General features: G+C 34.5%; 1 protein-coding gene across 1 annotated transcript; it reads right to left on the reverse strand.

The window, feature by feature from the left end:
- Window positions 1-1,384: 1,384 nt before the first annotated feature.
- On the reverse strand, window positions 1,385-17,998 carry LOC117324162 (adipocyte plasma membrane-associated protein-like). The gene is made up of 10 exons (XM_033879839.1): window positions 17,941-17,998; window positions 15,201-15,334; window positions 9,911-10,012; window positions 8,740-8,855; window positions 8,155-8,247; window positions 7,718-7,834; window positions 7,019-7,190; window positions 5,606-5,740; window positions 5,131-5,323; window positions 1,385-4,415 (listed from the first exon to the last, which is right to left on the reverse strand). The coding sequence occupies exons 2-10, from the start codon at window positions 15,293-15,295 to the stop codon at window positions 4,197-4,199; spliced, it is 1,242 nt and encodes a 413-aa protein (XP_033735730.1). The 5' UTR covers window positions 15,296-15,334; window positions 17,941-17,998; the 3' UTR covers window positions 1,385-4,196.
- Window positions 17,999-18,407: the final 409 nt, after the last annotated feature.

The raw sequence follows: 18,407 nt of genomic DNA on the forward strand, positions 1-18,407 counted from the left end.
TAAAGAAGACGTCGGAGGGATTAGAGCCTTTAAAGGTTTGTAAAGAAGACGTCGGAGGGAATAGAGCCTTTAAATGTTTGTAAAGATGACGTCGAGGGAATAGAGCCTTTAAATGTTTGTAAAGAAGATGTCGGAGGGAATAGAGCCTTTAAAGGTTTGTAAAGGAGACGCAAGAGAGAATAGCCATTAAAAATTTGCTTAGAAGCAGAGAGAAAAGAACATGTTAAGGTTTGAAAAAAAGACAAAGGAGAGAATAGTGGATATCCAAAAGGGAAGTGTAGGAAATGGGTGTAAACAAATGTCTATATTTAGTAGCAGAACCCTAAATCTGTATAATCTGAAAAAGTGAAACTATTAATCAGAATAAAAAAAGTCTCGGAAAATTAAGGCTCTTATGTTAAACCGTTTCCACTATACAGTCACACTCATAAACCTCAAATCAAATACCATCAATCAGTTTTAATCACATCCATGCTCTGTTCTAGGTGCTCTACTCTCGCAATCTACGTGTCGCAAGCGCGCACGTAGTTGGGCCCGGGTTGGTTCCGTTTTTTATGGATATTTTATCTATTGTTTCATAGATTTTGAGTTTTAATTTTGGGTTAGTTTACAGTTACTTTCTGATTTAGAGAGGATATGAATTGATAAATGCATTTTTATTTAACTTTATTTGCAGTTGGGCAATCATGATATGGCACAAATGATTGTATAGCGGTGGATCATTTACCAAGGATATTGCCTAATGTACCGATATCTAGCGGCTGATTAGGGCTATTTTTTCGCATTTTCACCATGGAAATGCCATGGGTATCTGACGATGTAAAGTGTAGCGTAGTGTAGTGCAATCAACCGTGGGTATCCGACGATGTGAAGTGTAGCGTAATCAACCATGGGTATCCGACAATGTGAAGTGTAGCGTAGTGTAGTGCAATCAACCATGGGTATCCGACGATGTGAAGTGTAGCGTAGTGTAGTGCAATCAACCGTGGGTATCCGATGGTGTGAAGTGTAGCGTGGTGTAGTGCAATCAACCGTGGGTATCCGATGATGTTAAGTGTAGCGTGGTGTAGCGCAATCAACCGTGGGTATCCGATGATGTTAAGTGTAGCGTGGTGTAGTGCAATCAACCGTGAGTATCCGACGATGTGAAGTGAAGTGTGGTGTAGTGCAATCAACCGTGGTATCCAACAATGTGAAGTGAAGCGTGGTGTAGTGTAATCAACCTTGGGCATTTAGCGATGTTGCCACACTAACGGCACCCTTTACACTCTATAACTGCAGTTTTCCGTATGGGTGACTAGAGGGTAAGTTTTAAAACATTAAAAATTCAGCAAAATAAGGAACAGATATTGAGAAGTTAAAAACATACAATTAAAATACAAACTTGTAAGATATATTATTTATTATCGGCCTTCTTACTAACAGCTAATTATGTATACAAGAATTACAAATTGATCAAAATTTGTACTAATATTACTTCAGCTGCATAGAAAATACAAAAATGACAGTTGTAAAGACTATTACAACTACAAAATATTTAACGCTCTAAACATCACAAACAAAACGTGGCCATTATTTTCATTTGATTACTGGTTTGTGTGAGCAATGCCTCTAGTTTTAAGAGTACCAATGGTTACACATTCTCTGGATACATGTAACTGTCACATTCAATAAGGGCTATCCCAGTAAAATACCTAACTCAAAAAAAACTTCCGAAATAAATTCTATGCTTATGTGTAAAAGGGAAAACGTGGCTGATGTACTGTTAAAAATAAAATCACTTCTTTCTGTATTTCTCTTTGACAAAACTGATTTTGTCTGATGACTAGATCTTCTGGTGAGAGCCACCAGTCGTACAGAAAAACATTTTAAAAATAACATTTTAATGGATGCACATTTATTCAGTAAATTTTCCTTATCTATCAACCACTCTTTAGCCTTAAATCTCCTTTTTTTAGAGAGAGAAATGGTTTGAAAAATGTTTGGACTCAAAAACCTGCCCTCTTGAAACCTCCGGAGGACTATCTAACAAACTGTAATGGATTTCGTATTAATTACATAATTTCACATTAATGGCCCTGTTATGACTCTTAAAATAAAATCACAACGATAGATTGATATTTCTATAAGTCCAAGTTTGGTCAAAATGGAGGAACATGTAAGTTACTCCACACTCACAGATTAGTGAAAAGGGAGGCCTATGTTAACATGTTATCAATAAGGCTGGATTTAGAACCAAAGCTTGTCAAGTTCAAATTATGTGTAAACTGTAAAAAAAGTTAAAATAACTAAGAACCTTTTTACAATTTAACACCATTAAATGATATGTCAGACCCAAAAAGAACCTCCATGTGAAATATCGGCATCCCCAAACCCATTGACTCAGAAAAACACCTTAATGCAAAGTCTATAATGTCTGACATACAGACAGAAAGATGGACAACAGACAGGCAGGCAAGGGAATGGTATATGTACCCAGCTATTTCATAGCAAGGGCATAACAATAATAACAATCAACATTCAGAAGTATCTGTCTATGGGACGATTTTCTGAGTACACATGCAGTCTCTCGATTATACAATGATATTACCAATTCCACTTTCACTCCATTCATATAGCCATGCATTTACGTACTGTACCGCATCAATCAATCCAATAAAAGTACATCTCCTTCACATGCAGCCGCATTTAAACATTAAAACATCCATCATTGTATACAATGCTTACATTTCAAAACTAATCACATTATACATGAAAACTTAAAAGCCAAGACAGTATTGCTATATATAATACCGTATAAAAATAACATAAGGAATTTTACCAAATTTAAAAAAAATAAAAGGTCTGTGATAACATGATTAACTTCACTTACTATTAATCACACTAACAACACTTGGTGGGATACCAACAATCGGGATCAATGACCAAACCATATTATTGTCATGGACCTAGTATTGGTACATGTACAGTAGATACCTAAATATCTCCAATGTTTTTGTCATATTAGACAAGAGTTGTCAGAAGACAACATAGCTTGATGAGTGGGTTGAAATTCAGAATTAGTCTTTTTGATAAGTAGGTCAAAGGTCAGAAGCTACAAAAATGTAATGACAACGGAAAGGCCTTGGGTGACTGATCATGCATGTCAAAGATGAAAGCTTTATTTCGTACATTTAACATAGCCAGAGTTAATTTTTTTCTTTGATATGTTGAAGGTCATGGTTGAGGTCAGCAGGTCCACAAATATAGTTCTAATTAAATAAATGGTCAAAAGGAACACATACCTATAATTACCTAAGCTGTACCCTCATTAGTATTGACACAACACTGTTTTTTAAAAACTCTAACCTGGTTCATCCCAGTGAGCTTAGAAGAAGTTACTAAGAGTGACAAAATAATGGTATTGTATTGTTTCTACTCTTATCTATTGTGTGATAACAGTGACAATGTGTTTTTCTCAGCTTAAAGTATTTTAACTATTCAAACTTGTTTTACTCATAAACAATAATAATAAACAGTAACAAGAACACAGGGTAGAATCTCGAACACTTCTTGGTGAAAACAATTCCTCGTCAAAACCTTGAACAGCTCTAGACAAAAGCCCTCAAACAATTCCTATTGGGATGAACCAATTGAACCAATCCTAGTACAAGTCATTGAAGAATTCCTGATGAAAATCCTGAACAAGTTTTGGCAAAAATCAATATTCTTGGCAAAGCCATCAAAATTACTAAACAAAATTTCTGGTTAAATATCTTGAATAATTTCTAGTGAAAACTACAGAACAATTCCAGGTGAAACCGGAGTCTGTATTTATCATCCTATTAACTTAATTAGTCAAATACTTGGTAAGTAAGCATGTAGACATTCATATATTTACTTTTTTTAAAGAAAGGAATGTTTTACAATTACTCATTACAAAATCAACAACAACTACATATTATGTTTTTGGAGTACAAATGCAAATCCAATCTATAAAAGTCATAATCTAAATACTGTATTAAATAAAATCGAAGAAAGACAGTTGATAATTTGTTTGTTAATTGCACATTGTAAAGACATAAGAGAATAACAAGATGAAGTAATTCCTAATAATGTACAGTTCTATCAAAGAAACTACTTTTTTCTTGATTCTGATTTGAAATAAGTGAGTGAATCCTTTACTATATTTACCCCCAAATGGTTTGTAATGAGCTTTAACTTTTGTCTAGTCTTGCCAAATACAATCTGGATATGTAGGGAAGGTTATAGGAGCCTAAATACAGCACACCATTCTTGTCCTCCACCTCGCTCACGGATGGAATGACCTCTCCTGTGGGGTCGTGCAAACTTCGTAATATCTTCCCATCAGCACTGACCTCAATCACCAAGCCATACTTTGGTACAAAACGCATTATCATTTCTTGGGAGAATAGCTGAAAATGAAAAATACTCATATGTATTAATAATGTACAATTCAATATGCTACTAAAATCATACTAATCCAGATCGTATTCTTAATTCAGGACAACACATCATGAAATAAGTTTCTTTTCCAAAAATATAGACAAATATCTGGTTTAATTCAGTTAATAAATGAGCATGAAATGCGGGATTGAGATAGCTAGGCTGTAAGAGTTGTCTTTCTTTTATATACAGCTATGTTGTATGTTATTTCCAGGTATCGGATGTAAAAGATGTTTATTCATACTGAAAGGACATTGCCATTACTGTATATGTAATCTGCCAACATTATATCTGTCAATCATAGCAAAATGAATGCCATAGGACCTAATCAATATATAATGACATCTACTAATACGATAACCTCCAACAAAACCAGGGCAGATTTAGGATATTGACTATAAACAAAGGATGTTTATATCACATAAATACCATTGATATTGTTACATTATGGTAATACAAATTCATTATTGTGTAAGAAACATTTTTCAAAATTTGCATTTGCATTTTTATTATACTCTTGCATCACATCCCACATGCCTTCATTTCATTATCCTAGCAGGAGGATAAATGTGGTATATACATATTGGATTGAAAACATTTCAATACTTTAATGTAAGCATTGAACTGTCTTAATTGGCATCCATACAGAATGTGAATGCAACCAAACTTCATTCAGATAGTTACTTTTGTGATGAGAGTTCTTATCCAAGGTCTCTGTGATGCATAATCTACTAAGCTGAATTTTCCTCCTCGGCGGGCAGTGGCCATTCCTATCCAGTATCCTCCTGTACTGCTGGGACGTATGTTGTCTGGTAAACCTGGTAGGTTGTCTATAAACACGCTTACCTCCCCTGCTCCAGACCCTGTCAACTGGTACCTAGGGGAACAACACAATAACTTATAATTACATGTATGCTTTTTTCTTTGCATGTCTTTGTTTTTTTGGGTTTTTTTTTTAATCTTGAGGATGAACCAAAGACATAGACTGATATCAGTTAAATGTTTTTGGTGATTTCAACCCAATATATTTTAGCACAACATGCAGGTAAATTTTTGGTTTGTATTAAGACATTAATTTAGGTATGTTTGACTAAGATATTTTTCCAACCAAGCTTTTACAGTTATTAGGCACAGATACTCTGATAGAAGCTTTATTTACTTTAAAATTCTGGCTTTTGTGGTCTCACAGATCAACAGGAAATCTTCATTCTTTGATAGCTGTATACCATTAGGGAAGGCCATGGCACTGGCAATCCTCGCTGTGGTGTTAGTCTTGGGGTCATGCTCCAGTAACCTGAACATAGCAATACATTCATCAATCTCATTCACAGTAGCATGATGATGATGATGATTATTATGATGATGCATGATGACGCTGATAGCGATGATTATGATGATAATAATGAAAATGATGATGATGATACATGATGATGGTTATGTATTCTGATTATGATGATGATGCATGATGTATGATGATGATGATGATGATGATGATGGTGACACAGCATGTAAGTGTGAGAGTATGTGTGTGTATGTTTTTGCCTTTGTCATATATGTCTATCATATTGTTTAATACATGTATGTGAAAAATCGTCAAAAAATATAAGAATTATAAAAAAAGCAAATTTATTCTACACCGTATGTATAGCTTCAAGAAAATTTTGTTAACATGAAAAACAGAATGTTTTAAAGTTATTGAATCCACATGTACATTAAGCAGATTTTCCATTTTTCAGAATTCTGTGAATACTAAAATGAAAAAATGCCTGTCAATATTTTTTGTCGTTTTTTTTATGCAGACTGATCTAAATGAATCCTTCTCCAGTTTATTTTTCGGAAAAAATTAATAAAAACTGATACAATTTATTGAATTTACACAGCATTTTCACAGACATTTCACTATTTTTTTAAGCATTAAACTGATACCAAATGGTGGTATACAGTCGATACGAATACAAATTGGGTGACAGATATGTCATGGAATAAACTCTAAATGCGTTTTGATTGGCTTACACAATGACCTTTGACCGAGACTATGGTTGTATATAGTATCTTGTTAGTAATTTTTCTAAAGTTACAAAAAAAACACTTGCTAAAGCTTGTATTTTTTGTAATTTTTGAAAATAAATAACTCCAGTGAAAGAAATACATACCATATACAACAACCACTTGTGCAAACTCAGTTTCACTATTTACATACATTTCATTGATTATAAATCTTGTTAAGAAATAGTATATACTTCCACCAAGCTTGGCCAACATGTTTACAGAACTTGCTTTATAATCAATATCACATCAAAAAATGATAAATTAAGTTTATTCTATTTTAAAGCTGAGAAATTTTATGTTTTTTTCATTAATATCTTACATTTTAAAAAGTTTACTGTTTTTGGCTGAGAGATACTTAACTGTTGAACAATATCAAACTATCATTATACATGTATTTTCCTTAGGAAATAACCAAATTTCACTTCAGTATTGTTTAGCATGGTAACTTTCTAATTCACCTTAAAGTGATAAAATACAAGTATTCATACTGTGAAATTCTGGTATATAGCATGTGGTTCCCTACCTGCCAGACCTTTCTGCTTCCAGAACAAGGTACCGATTGTGGCGCCTGTCCCACTTGATGCTGGAGTCTGTCATGTAGATGAGCCCATTGCTGGCAACTGCGACATCATTGAGGAACCGTATCTTATCCCCACCAATAGAGAAAGTGGATGGCCACAGTGCAAACACATCACCTGGTTGATCAAAGATGCAATAGAGATAATGAAGACCATGATCATACAGGCTCTGGCATCATGTGCAGCCTTGTCAGTTAGACAACTGTTTACTGATGAACCAGATCTATATAGTAAATAGTCAGTCAGGCCGCAGATTAATCAATGTTCCTTAAGTATGTAACAAGACAACATTATTGGAGTTATTGAAAAAGTAGCTCAGTTTAAGAAATCATCCCTAAATTCTGGAATACCTTCCACTTTGAAGTTAAAGTATATCCTGATGTTACAGAACATTGATGAAACTGGGGTCTTCTTTTAGGGCTATTTATATACATCATAATAGGGACACGACTATGATGATTTTAGGACTTTTGTGTGTACACCATTTCATTCTGTAGTTAATATGAAAAAGGGCAGACACAAATAAGAAATAATTTGTTACAGATCATCAGTCGTTCTAAGGTAAACAGAATACATAGCATGTACAGGCAAGTTTTTTCCTCATCTATAACTTTATATTTGGATACAAATTGTGCATATCTTACCTGTGGCTACATTTACTCTGAACAGTCCCAAGTATGCATCTGCTACAATCAAGTACCCTTCCTTGTCCAATCTCATTCCTAAAGGGCGGCCACATGTTGGCTCCGATTCAAATGTACCTAGTATAAAACATAACGCTGGATATAATTCTAGAAAAAAAAACGGCAAAATAAGTTATATGCAATAATCCCTTAAAAATATGAATTCGGAACCTTTTGTATTAGACATAAATCTAGTGTAAAAACAATTGCAACTGTCTATATCTTATCAGTGTAAGAGAAAGTTATAAAAAAAAAACTTTGTGGTGAAATTCACAACCAGATAATAAACATATATTTCTTTTTGAATCCGTTTTCAACTCGCACAAAAATCAAAAATAAATTTCCTAATCATAATTTCCTGAAGCACAGGAATGTTAGTGAGAATAAGTTTTGCTTACCACATGGTTCCACTCCAAGTCGTGCCAGGACAGTTATCTCCCCTTTATGTATGTGAAGTATCTTCCCATCAGCAGTGCCTGTGTATGTGTGCTCTGCAGAGAAATTAGTGATCAGTTTGGACAAATATTGATATAATCAATAGTAAATAGTTTACTTTATTTGGTAACAATTTCACTTTTATTAACAATCATTTACTGTTTAACTGTTAAATTTCTAATACTGATTTCTGATATTTTGGGGTTGTCCCAGTTAGACCTATTTTGCAAGTATTGAATTTAATGCTTTGTACAGGTAAATATTCTGTAAAAAAAAAATTGATACATTTGTTTGTACATGTTTATAAACAACTGCGGGGTATAAAGTTTTGCACTATATATATAAATGGCTGTGAATTCAACAAAATGAACCCGCTGCCAAGATTACCACCTATACAGTATTTTGTTTATTCACTATTTTTCACTCTTGATTTGCAGTTTACATTCATGAAAGTATGTGAATGCCATAAGAGTATACAATCAGAAACCATTTATAGAGGAAAGTTTTGAAACATGAAAATGTGTTCAGACATGATATGTTATACAAACCTCCATCCACTACAATAGACTCTGGTCCTGTTAGTTGGTTTTTGTACAAATGTTCTGCCTTTTGTAGGTGAGTATTTGGTTCTAGTGGTCCCTCAAACACAGGGGGCTCTTTGAGTCTATATGAACCGAAATATGAAATTTTGAATCAACGTTTTAAAAGTAAAAAGTCTAGCTATGTACAACAATAATCCTGTAGAGTTTGAAATGATATTTCTTTCCCATAGTTTCCAACATATTTGACTAATTGTGTATGAAACTGAAAGAGAATGAACATTTGATTTCTATTTGACATTCAAGTTACATTCCAGAGAGTCAAAGTCCTCATATGACCTTAGCTGTGAGGATATTAAACCTCAAAAAAAAAAATACAAATCATGAGTGTTGGTCTAGTGATTATGGAGAGAATAACAAGAATAACATCTCCATAGGTCTACTGTAATCTGAGGCCTTGAAAAACTTATTTACATGTACATAAATTATATCTGCTCTAGGAAATTAAGATAATGACAATGATAAAAAAACTGAAGTTTGTTTATCAGACAAAACTGACAGTATCTCAGCCATTGTGAAACCAAGGCCATCACCTTGGATCTTGTAATGTCCAAATAATACTATGAATCATCATGGAATGTTTTTAACCAAGTCTGTTTAAAGCAGAAATCTAACTTCAATCAATGAGATTTTGGCTAATAATTCCACATAACTTCAGGTGTACAATAAAAATACCTACAGTTGCCCTTTAGAGTATGGTGATTAAAATCATTCAACTGCTCTGATAAAAACTGAGGACATTCCCTAGACAATAATTCCAGGTCAGCAAATGTAGTACCAATGGAAAAGCCTTGTCACAAGAAACACACATGTCAAATATAAAAGCATCATAATGTGGTTAACATACTGTAGCCAAGGTAAAAGTTTTTAAAATGTAGGTCAAAGGTCACGGTCAAGGTCAGCAGGTCCGCAAATGTAACCAATGCAATGGGAAGGTGTTGTCATGCACAAGGAACACACATGTCAAATACCTAAGCTGTATCCTCATTTGTATTGACACTGTTTTATATAAGTTTAACCTAGCTGTATATGGATACCAACACAATGATTATTATATAGCAATATCTCTCCTGGACTTTGTCCTGGCGAGCTAAAACAAGCTAGGGAAAACGATTCTTACTGATACACCACTGGTTCTATCGGGGCAGGAATAACAGCTATGATGATAGGTGTTAGAATCAGGGCCGCAAACACACCAATCAGACAGGCAGCATTGTTCCATCTGTAAAAAAATATAACAGAGTTTTATATTCTATGGTTTAATTTAGGTCCAATGTACAGATTGTAGGAACTAAATGTGGTAATTTGGACAGGACAACAATGCAACATTTCTAGCATTGCTTTCAAAAACAATGAAAAAATGTAGGTGTTCAAGTCTTCACAAAGCTTACTTTTTAATATGATCAAAACAATTAATGCACCTTATGGTAAAAGAGGCATTTATGCTAAACTTAATTCTCAAATATACATTGTCATGGTATAGAGAAGGGATCATAACTGCCACATAATCAAGCATTAATTGAGTATGTTGCACTACTGACTCCAGTTATCCTACCCAAACCAAATTTGGCATTGATATTTTGAATTTTTCATTGGTTTATTTGAAATAAGAAAACAAAGCATGAAACACCATGTAACAGTGACTTTCATATGGGGGATCAATTTATCATAGGAAGGTCATTTCATCATAATTGGATTTTGACCCAGGGGTCACTTTACAATGAGGGTGAAAAAACCATATACATGTACTATATCAGATTTAGAAAATATGTGCCCTCAGTACTTTACACAGGTTTGAAATAGTGAGCATTTCTCTGGATTCAAAGTGAGATTTGCTTTCTGAGACACTCAAATATTGCCCTTAGATTTGAAAGTGTAGTTTGAAATGTGTTTCCGATGACGACGACATCATCCAGATAGCACAGGCATTTAGTTCATTAAAATCCACCTAATGCCAGCTGAATAATTCTGGAAATGTTACAGAAGCATTACACAAGTCGAACAGCATTAAATTACTTTAAATTAATATATTAAGCCCTTCTGGTTTGCAAATACATTCCCAAGTTTATCCACCTTTAAGCTTGTCCATACTGCACTATCCCGAACCCACCTCCACTAACTAGATCTAATGTGCTAAACACACGGCCCCATAAAATGTGTCAAGGGCAGGGGCTATGTAACCTTCTTAGTGACTTATTGAGTTCCCGATAGTTTATAAATCAAAGTACTGGAAGTACTGTAAACGAACATTATTGTTTAATGCAAAATCAGTAATCTTCTTAGTTTTAAGTTGATAAATTTACTGATATCGGTTTAGGAATTAATTGCAAATAATTTGAAATGTTTGCAGCTGTTCTGATTTGATTGTACACATGCATGTTTCTGTAAGGTCCTAATTGAAATTGGAAGTTTGTTGATCTATCTTGGATCGATGAAAATAAAATATGTCTTCTTTCTTTCGGGAAGGCATCATCAGTTATAATACAGCCAGGACTCTGTGACCTTATTGATGCCAACTTCTAATATGAACTAAATTTAGGCTAGTTCCATCGTTAGTTTGGCATACATAGTTGTATTTCAACTTAATATGATGAAACACACATAAAGAATTACTGAAAACCAAAACCAGAGCTGCTAATCAAGGCCCGAATTAGGAATGTATCCTATTGAAACTGTACTCAAGCATTTATGGTACTTCAAAACAAAAAACTTGACTCCTTTTGTTCAGGAATCATTTGATGTTAATAAATCTGTATATGAGAAGATAAACTTCTGGTATAATTACAGGATGGTAAACAATGTGATAAAGAATAACAACCAGATAAAGACTATCTTCATCGAATAATTCAGCAAACAGGAAAAGAAAACTTGAAGATTCATTTTCAACTTCAAACCTGATCACAAAGATTACAGTCCATTCGATGGGACGACACATTCCCTATTTATTGTCCTTTTCCAATGTTGATCATCCAATCATACTGAACCACACAATTCAGCAATGTAATTGCACAAATCACACCTTTATGTGGTGAGAACATTTTTGGGGGTGTTATTAGATTCCATAACTGTATGCAAATTGTGAAGCATTCCATTTCTATAACTATATATATATATATATATACAGTACGTGTATATATTTACACATATCAAAATTGGAATGACAAAGGAGATTTGCAAGTTTAAGTTCACCATCAGTCATGGGAGGTTTATGTAAAATGTTATATTTACCGGGGTAAATAGTAATTTTGAGAATATATTTATGAAGCTCTATTCTGTACATTCTACCAGTGCTTAGAGAATGGACACAATTTTATGTTCTCCAATGTCAAAATTAATCATATGTAAAATATTAGGGGCTTATTCGCCATTCTAGGCCTGATTGCCGTCATAGTAAAATTACCAAAATGGACTTGAAATCAATATTTTTAAGAGAATGATCTATGACTTGAATATTTCATAAAAATAATGTAATACATCGTTTATTCACTTCATTCAGATCTTCAGACACCACATAATTTGTGAAGTCATATATAGAAATATATGAACCATTTTGTTATTGATTTATTCACACAAGTAAGCACTAGATGTAAGCAGTAAGTATATGTACCGCTATCTACTGGCATGACTTTGAGTACAGTAAACTACACTCGCTTTGTGGATATTGACAGGATAACATATATTTACATACTAATTCAATTTTAGAATTGTAACTGAAATCTTGTAACAGCGTGGCACAAATAGTCATCTGAACATGTGTTGTATATTGAAAAATTATTTAAGGTAAATATTAACTCATTTGCTTGACTTCAATTTTCAATTTATCAATTCATTGATTACTGTGTTTGAAGTATGGTGTAGCGAGAATTTCAAGTCTTGAACATGACTTGATGAACGTTCTAAATTAAAAAATTATCAAAATGAATTTGTTTGAAAAATAACACAAGTTCCACAGCAATATTATATAGAGAATCGATCACACTATTTCAGAAGTTATAAAACTACAAATAACAATTAATGGCTGAATGTTAAATTAAGTGAATATCACAAGTCTTTTTGCATTTGTTTTTAGATAATCCGGATTTCCGTTTTCCGTCTTTGAAAAAAAAATACGTAGGCGTATTGCATAGTAAACGTAGCCATGTGTACATATGTAACAGCTGATTTCAATCAGATTGACTTAACATGAACTTAACACCGTCTCAGTAGTTCGTCACAATCGAAAATTTGATCGTGAATTCGGTATTTTGCAAATTCTTTCAAAATACTTCCAGGTAAAGGAAAAAAATGCATATGGTCTCTATACACACACCAAAGATTAATAGATCCTATATTGGGTCCATTCTCTCGTAAAAATATCGATTTGGGTCCACTATCGGCCATTTCGGTAATTCAACTCTAACGACAATCGGGCCGCGATTCGCAAATGAAAAATTAATTTAAAATTCGTAAACCTATAATATTTTACATATGATACAATTAGGCATTGAAAAACATATATGTGGGTCAATTCTCTGAAAATAATGCCAATTTATATTATAATTGAGCCCCATTTTTCTTCGTTTCGGTATTTTCAAGTCTGCTTCACCTGTGGTCCGTTTCAGTAAATATTCTCGACTTTGCCGAAATAAAAACAAGCTATATAATTGTTCATTTTAAACATGACAACTGCCGACCACACGTATCTAAAAGTGTTATTGTTGATATCATCTGAATATATTGCCGTAGTTATCTGTCACTTCGATTGTAAACCTCCTGCCAAAGTCATGGAAGAATCGACCAATCAAATTGGTTTAACGTTTGATTTCCGTAATCTTGCAGTTACCTCCCTTACAACAGTAAATACGTTCCAAGTATCGCCTACAACAACCAATCCCGTGCACATGGCAACCAAGTTATTATCATTTGCATTTGATTTATTGGTCGTTTTCGTCAAAGGAAAATGGAATATGGAAATCGATGACAATGTTAACGCTATGACCAGTCACCCTGACCACAAATGCCACCTAGTATCTACCTTTCTCGCAAACATGTACTGTACGCAGTACAGTAACCTATAGTATGATACAATGTATCGTCTCGTATGCCGTTATTGATATATTTCTTTCTCTAAATTATAGAAATATTCATCTAGTTGATAATGATGTTACATTCTAGAATATATATAATACACATTTAAGTAAATCGCGGACATATTTGCAGACCGATGCTATAATGTCAGCCGTTTTGGAATGAACACGGAAGAGCAAAACTTTCTAAACATCCGGAGACAAATGCGCCTGCGCAATATTTGTTTACATAAATATATTGACCTGGAGTTATTCGTAAAGTTCAGGTTCATTTAGTCTTCACATTTCGCTAGCGTTATGCATTTCTCAAATCGTATGCATCTTGAAAACATCTACTGAATACATTTCAACATTTTCGGTAAAACTACTACATAAAACGAAGATTTTTTTGCAAGTAAATTATTTGAAGCGTAAGGCAATGGGGGCAGCCATATTTCATTGAAACAGACAGTAGATGGCGTATTGGTGAATGTGGCTACCAAATATGGTCATATTTCTCAGTCCAGTTCTTGATGGCAATAACCGAACATTAATGTTCGTTTAAAAACCGAACTGTCATATCTTTTTTTCTGACCAGAACAACCTGAGCCACCCAGGTGCTAGTGCTTATAGGCTCTCTGATATCATTCTCTAGCCTTTTATTCAACTTGAACACCACAACCTCTTTCTGAGTAGGAGATGGCCTTTTAGAAGGGAGTTTTATTGGTCTTGAGTCCTCAGTGTCAATAAAAGGTTTTGCCTCCTTAGTCTGCCCTACTTTTCCCCCTGGACCTAGGTGCAAAGATGTCTTGATAATCTCTTAGCGAAGTTTCAACTTAATAAAACAGAACATATGATTAGCTAAATTTGAACCTGAAAATTTGTTAAGGATAGAATCCGGAACCACTGGTCTTGTGCATAAACAATTGAGCAAAAGAGAAGTTCTCTCAAGCCAAGCAGTATATTTGTGGCTGGTATTACCAAGATTTACATACTCTCCCGCCAGGGAAGAGCTGGTCCTTGCATTTCCAGTGGTTACAGATCCTAATGAGGGCACTTGAGTGTAACAGAGCCCATTATTAAGGTGGGAGTAATGAAAAACACCCTGCCTGTGAGGGCCTTGAACTAGCAACTTCTCAGTCTCAAGAAAAACATCCTACAATATATCGCTAAGGCTAAAGGGAAATTCCTGCTAGCCTGTGCTAGTAAGGTGACCTATACTCTCAAGTATTACAATTATATCTGAAATCTCACATTGCCATTATTCTATCACTGCTTTAGACATCTTGCTTTGTGTAGGTCTTTCAAGAAGCATGTTGTTTAAGTGACATTATTTAGCTATATGCCCTGGACCTTCAACCATACCCTTGTGATGTTTCTTCATTATATGATTCCCTGTCTAAATCTTCGGACCGACGGCCTGCAATTCTTCTACGCCGGACTCCTGATTTCTCCCCCATCGTTTTTAAGTTGTTACGTTACTTTCCTCTGTCAGTTTTCTGCAATACACAGGTACATGTACAAGCTTATTAATTAGGCTTATACAAAATCTTTATTTATGTCAAATATAATTGTCAAAGTTAATATCATGCAGCTCTCAACTGGAACTTGTATTTTAACAAACATATAAAGTGATAAAACATTGTAACAGCAAAATAACAAATTTTACGGTAAGATGCTAGCTAGACTATAATGTATTATAAAGAAGCTAAATAATCTGTTGTACAAAATTTGCCATTAAAACATTTGTAGCGAAACTGCTGAACTCTCAAATAATTAAGAGCCCTGTAGCCCTTGGTAGGTGTCTTCGAATAGTGTCCGTGGTCAGACACCCGCCACAATACGGGATTATACCTGAGTTTAGAGGTTCCAGGCTATCTATATAAAGCAACATAAGCATACAAAGGACATTGTTATAGTTTACAGAGTAACGCGCAACACTGCTCTCGCATATGAAATACCAGTATAATCCAGCGAAGCAACACCTACTGTAGGCATGTCAAACTCGAACTCCCCCCTCCGCTCTCGCTCTCACTCCTTTTATACAGAAACCTGCACGATCGATTGCAGGAGCAGAAAGAGCACCCCACTCCTGTTAATAGGAGCGGCCAGCTAGCTCCTTTTACCTAATTGTGACAATAGTAATACACATAACACTTAGAAAAACGATTAGGAACAAGTAAACATTGTTCTTGTGTAAAATAGATATGGATATCACAGGAGCCCCCTGATCGGCGATAAATGCCTCTCTAACAGGGGGCAATAAATTAAAACTGATCATTAGTGCCACGAGCGTGAAAAATTAATCACTTCGTGGATTAAAGGCCCGGCTTGTCCCCCATCTAATTACTAACAGTCAACAAAGAGAGGCGCTAATAAAATACAGGTACAGCAATAATTGTACAGAATCAGAGACATATATACAGAGAGATTAGTAACATCGCTATTTCCCCGTACACGTAGTGGCTCCCTTTATTCGTGACCACTCAAGCATATCCCTTATCGAGAGCGTCCTGTCTCCTATCAAACACACGCGAGCGCAGGTAAATCGGGCTATGCGTAGTATTGGAACTTATTCGACATGTTCTGGTTAATCCGCCATTACGTCAGACCAAAACATCGTCATTTTAAATACACACAGAAAGCACATCGTTTTATTTTGGCCACTACAAAAGTTACCACATTAACCAAAAACTATCTAACTTATGGGATATAGTCTTATTGGTCATGCACATTGTTGCCATTTATCCGTATTTTCTAAAATCCATTGGGTCCTGTTCGACATGTCCAAGTTTGTAAATAGCCGCCATTACGTCAGACCAAAACATCGTCAATTTTAAACGCACACAAAAAGCACATCGTTTTATTTTGGCCACTACAAAAGTTACCACATTAACCAAAAACTATCATACTTATGGGATACAGTCTTATTGATCATGCACATTGTTGCCATTTATCCGTATTTTCTAAAATCCATTGGGTCCTGTTCGACATGTCCAAGTTTGTAAATAGCCGCCATTACGTCAGACCAAAATATCGTCAATTTTAAACGCACACAAAAAGCACATCGTTTTATTTTGGCCACTACAAAAGTTACCACATTAACCAAAAACTATCATACTTATGGGATATAGTCTTATTGATCATGCATATTGTTGTCATTTATCCGTATTCTCGAAAACCCCATAGGGACTTTTCGAAAATTGGAGATTCACGCCGATCTTCCTGCGTTGTGCTTGACTTTCATACTCAAAATACAAACACTTGGACAGCAAATTTTGATATATTTCATATTGATGACACTTCTGCACTTTGATATTAACAAAATTAAAGCACATAATTGGATCTTGGTGATGATTTCAAATAGAAATTATCGATAATTATGTGTCTGGTTTTCAAGTTTTCTCCAATATGGCGTCTAGTGAAGACTGAACCGAGCGACCGCAAAGGATTGTGGGAAGGTTAGGGACCACTATGTAAACACAAGGGCAAATAGAGAGCTGCCAATCTCTGTATATATGTCTCTGACAGAATGATAGAAAAATACTACACATTGTTTAATAATTATAAAGCAGTACAGAGGCCAAGTGACTATAGGACACCCTACATTACAGCCCTCTCTGAACTGTTGTAGACATACAAGAATTTTGCATCAAACTTAGATATGATATCAGACATCAGTTTGTATTGTTAGCATATGATATATTAACAAACAAAATCACGATTATACATTAAGTATACACACAATCAGAAGTACAACGGTGAAATAGAATCATAAGATTATCAGTATCCTCAGTGTGTCAAGAAGGAAACAAAGGTAAAAAAAAACAATTCATCAGGACTTAGAAATACAAACATTTACGTGTATTGAAACTTCTGATTTTAATTCCAAAGTAAAGTATCTTTGGCTACAGCAGTTATTCGAATCTATCAGAGTTACTTCCCTTCGTTTCACTCTAGGCCTTATATTCACTTTACCGTCGTCTTTTCACAAACAACTGCAAACATAGAATTTACTTGAGGACATTGTCACGAATGCTGGTAAAACCGAAGTTTGGTTGTATTGTTAATTGAAAAAGTAAATGTTTTACAGCTTCAAACTTACAGTAGCTAGCTAAATCTCTCTTCCTGCCACTTGCTGTTTCGTCTGCCACCGACCTTTGACCCAATGTGTTGTATAATAATTTGCACTCGAACAATGAATCCGGAAAAAAAAGACACTCGAAGTCCTATTTCATATAAAGTGACGTGCCAAAAGTATTCGGCCGTGCAATATTTTTACTATATATTTCATGCACTTGGACAAATACTTATAATGATTTTATGACTTCTTTTTTTCCCCAACCACTTCTCAGACTGTAGGCCGGGTTGGATACATTTCACTATAATTTCCATTTCGACCCAAAAATGTTTAATATGGTATAAATGACAATTCGAGCAGATGATTTGTTCTTTTAGTTTAATTTCTTTTATTTAGAATCATTAGAGTTATTTGTAAATAGAAGCAGGGACGTGTATAACGTTAAAAAGGGTAGACAACTCTGAGTTATATTTTACAAATGACTTTACAAC

The sequence above is a fragment of the Pecten maximus genome, chromosome 3, assembly GCF_902652985.1.
Source record: "Pecten maximus chromosome 3, xPecMax1.1, whole genome shotgun sequence".
Lineage (NCBI taxonomy): Eukaryota > Metazoa > Mollusca > Bivalvia > Pectinida > Pectinidae > Pecten > Pecten maximus.

Bases quoted from the DNA above. Each gene is read 5' to 3' on its own strand.
- LOC117324162 (XM_033879839.1), bottom strand. From the start codon at position 15,295: ATGGGGGAGAAATCAGGAGTCCGGCGTAGAAGAATTGCAGGCCGTCGG. The intron at 5,741-7,018 runs GTAGGGAACCAC...TGCTATGTTCAG, and splicing joins GAAGCAGAAAGGTCTGGCAG to GTTACTGGAGCATGACCCCA. The intron at 4,416-5,130 runs GTAACTATCTGA...TTTCATTTTCAG, and splicing joins TAAGAACTCTCATCACAAAA to CTATTCTCCCAAGAAATGAT.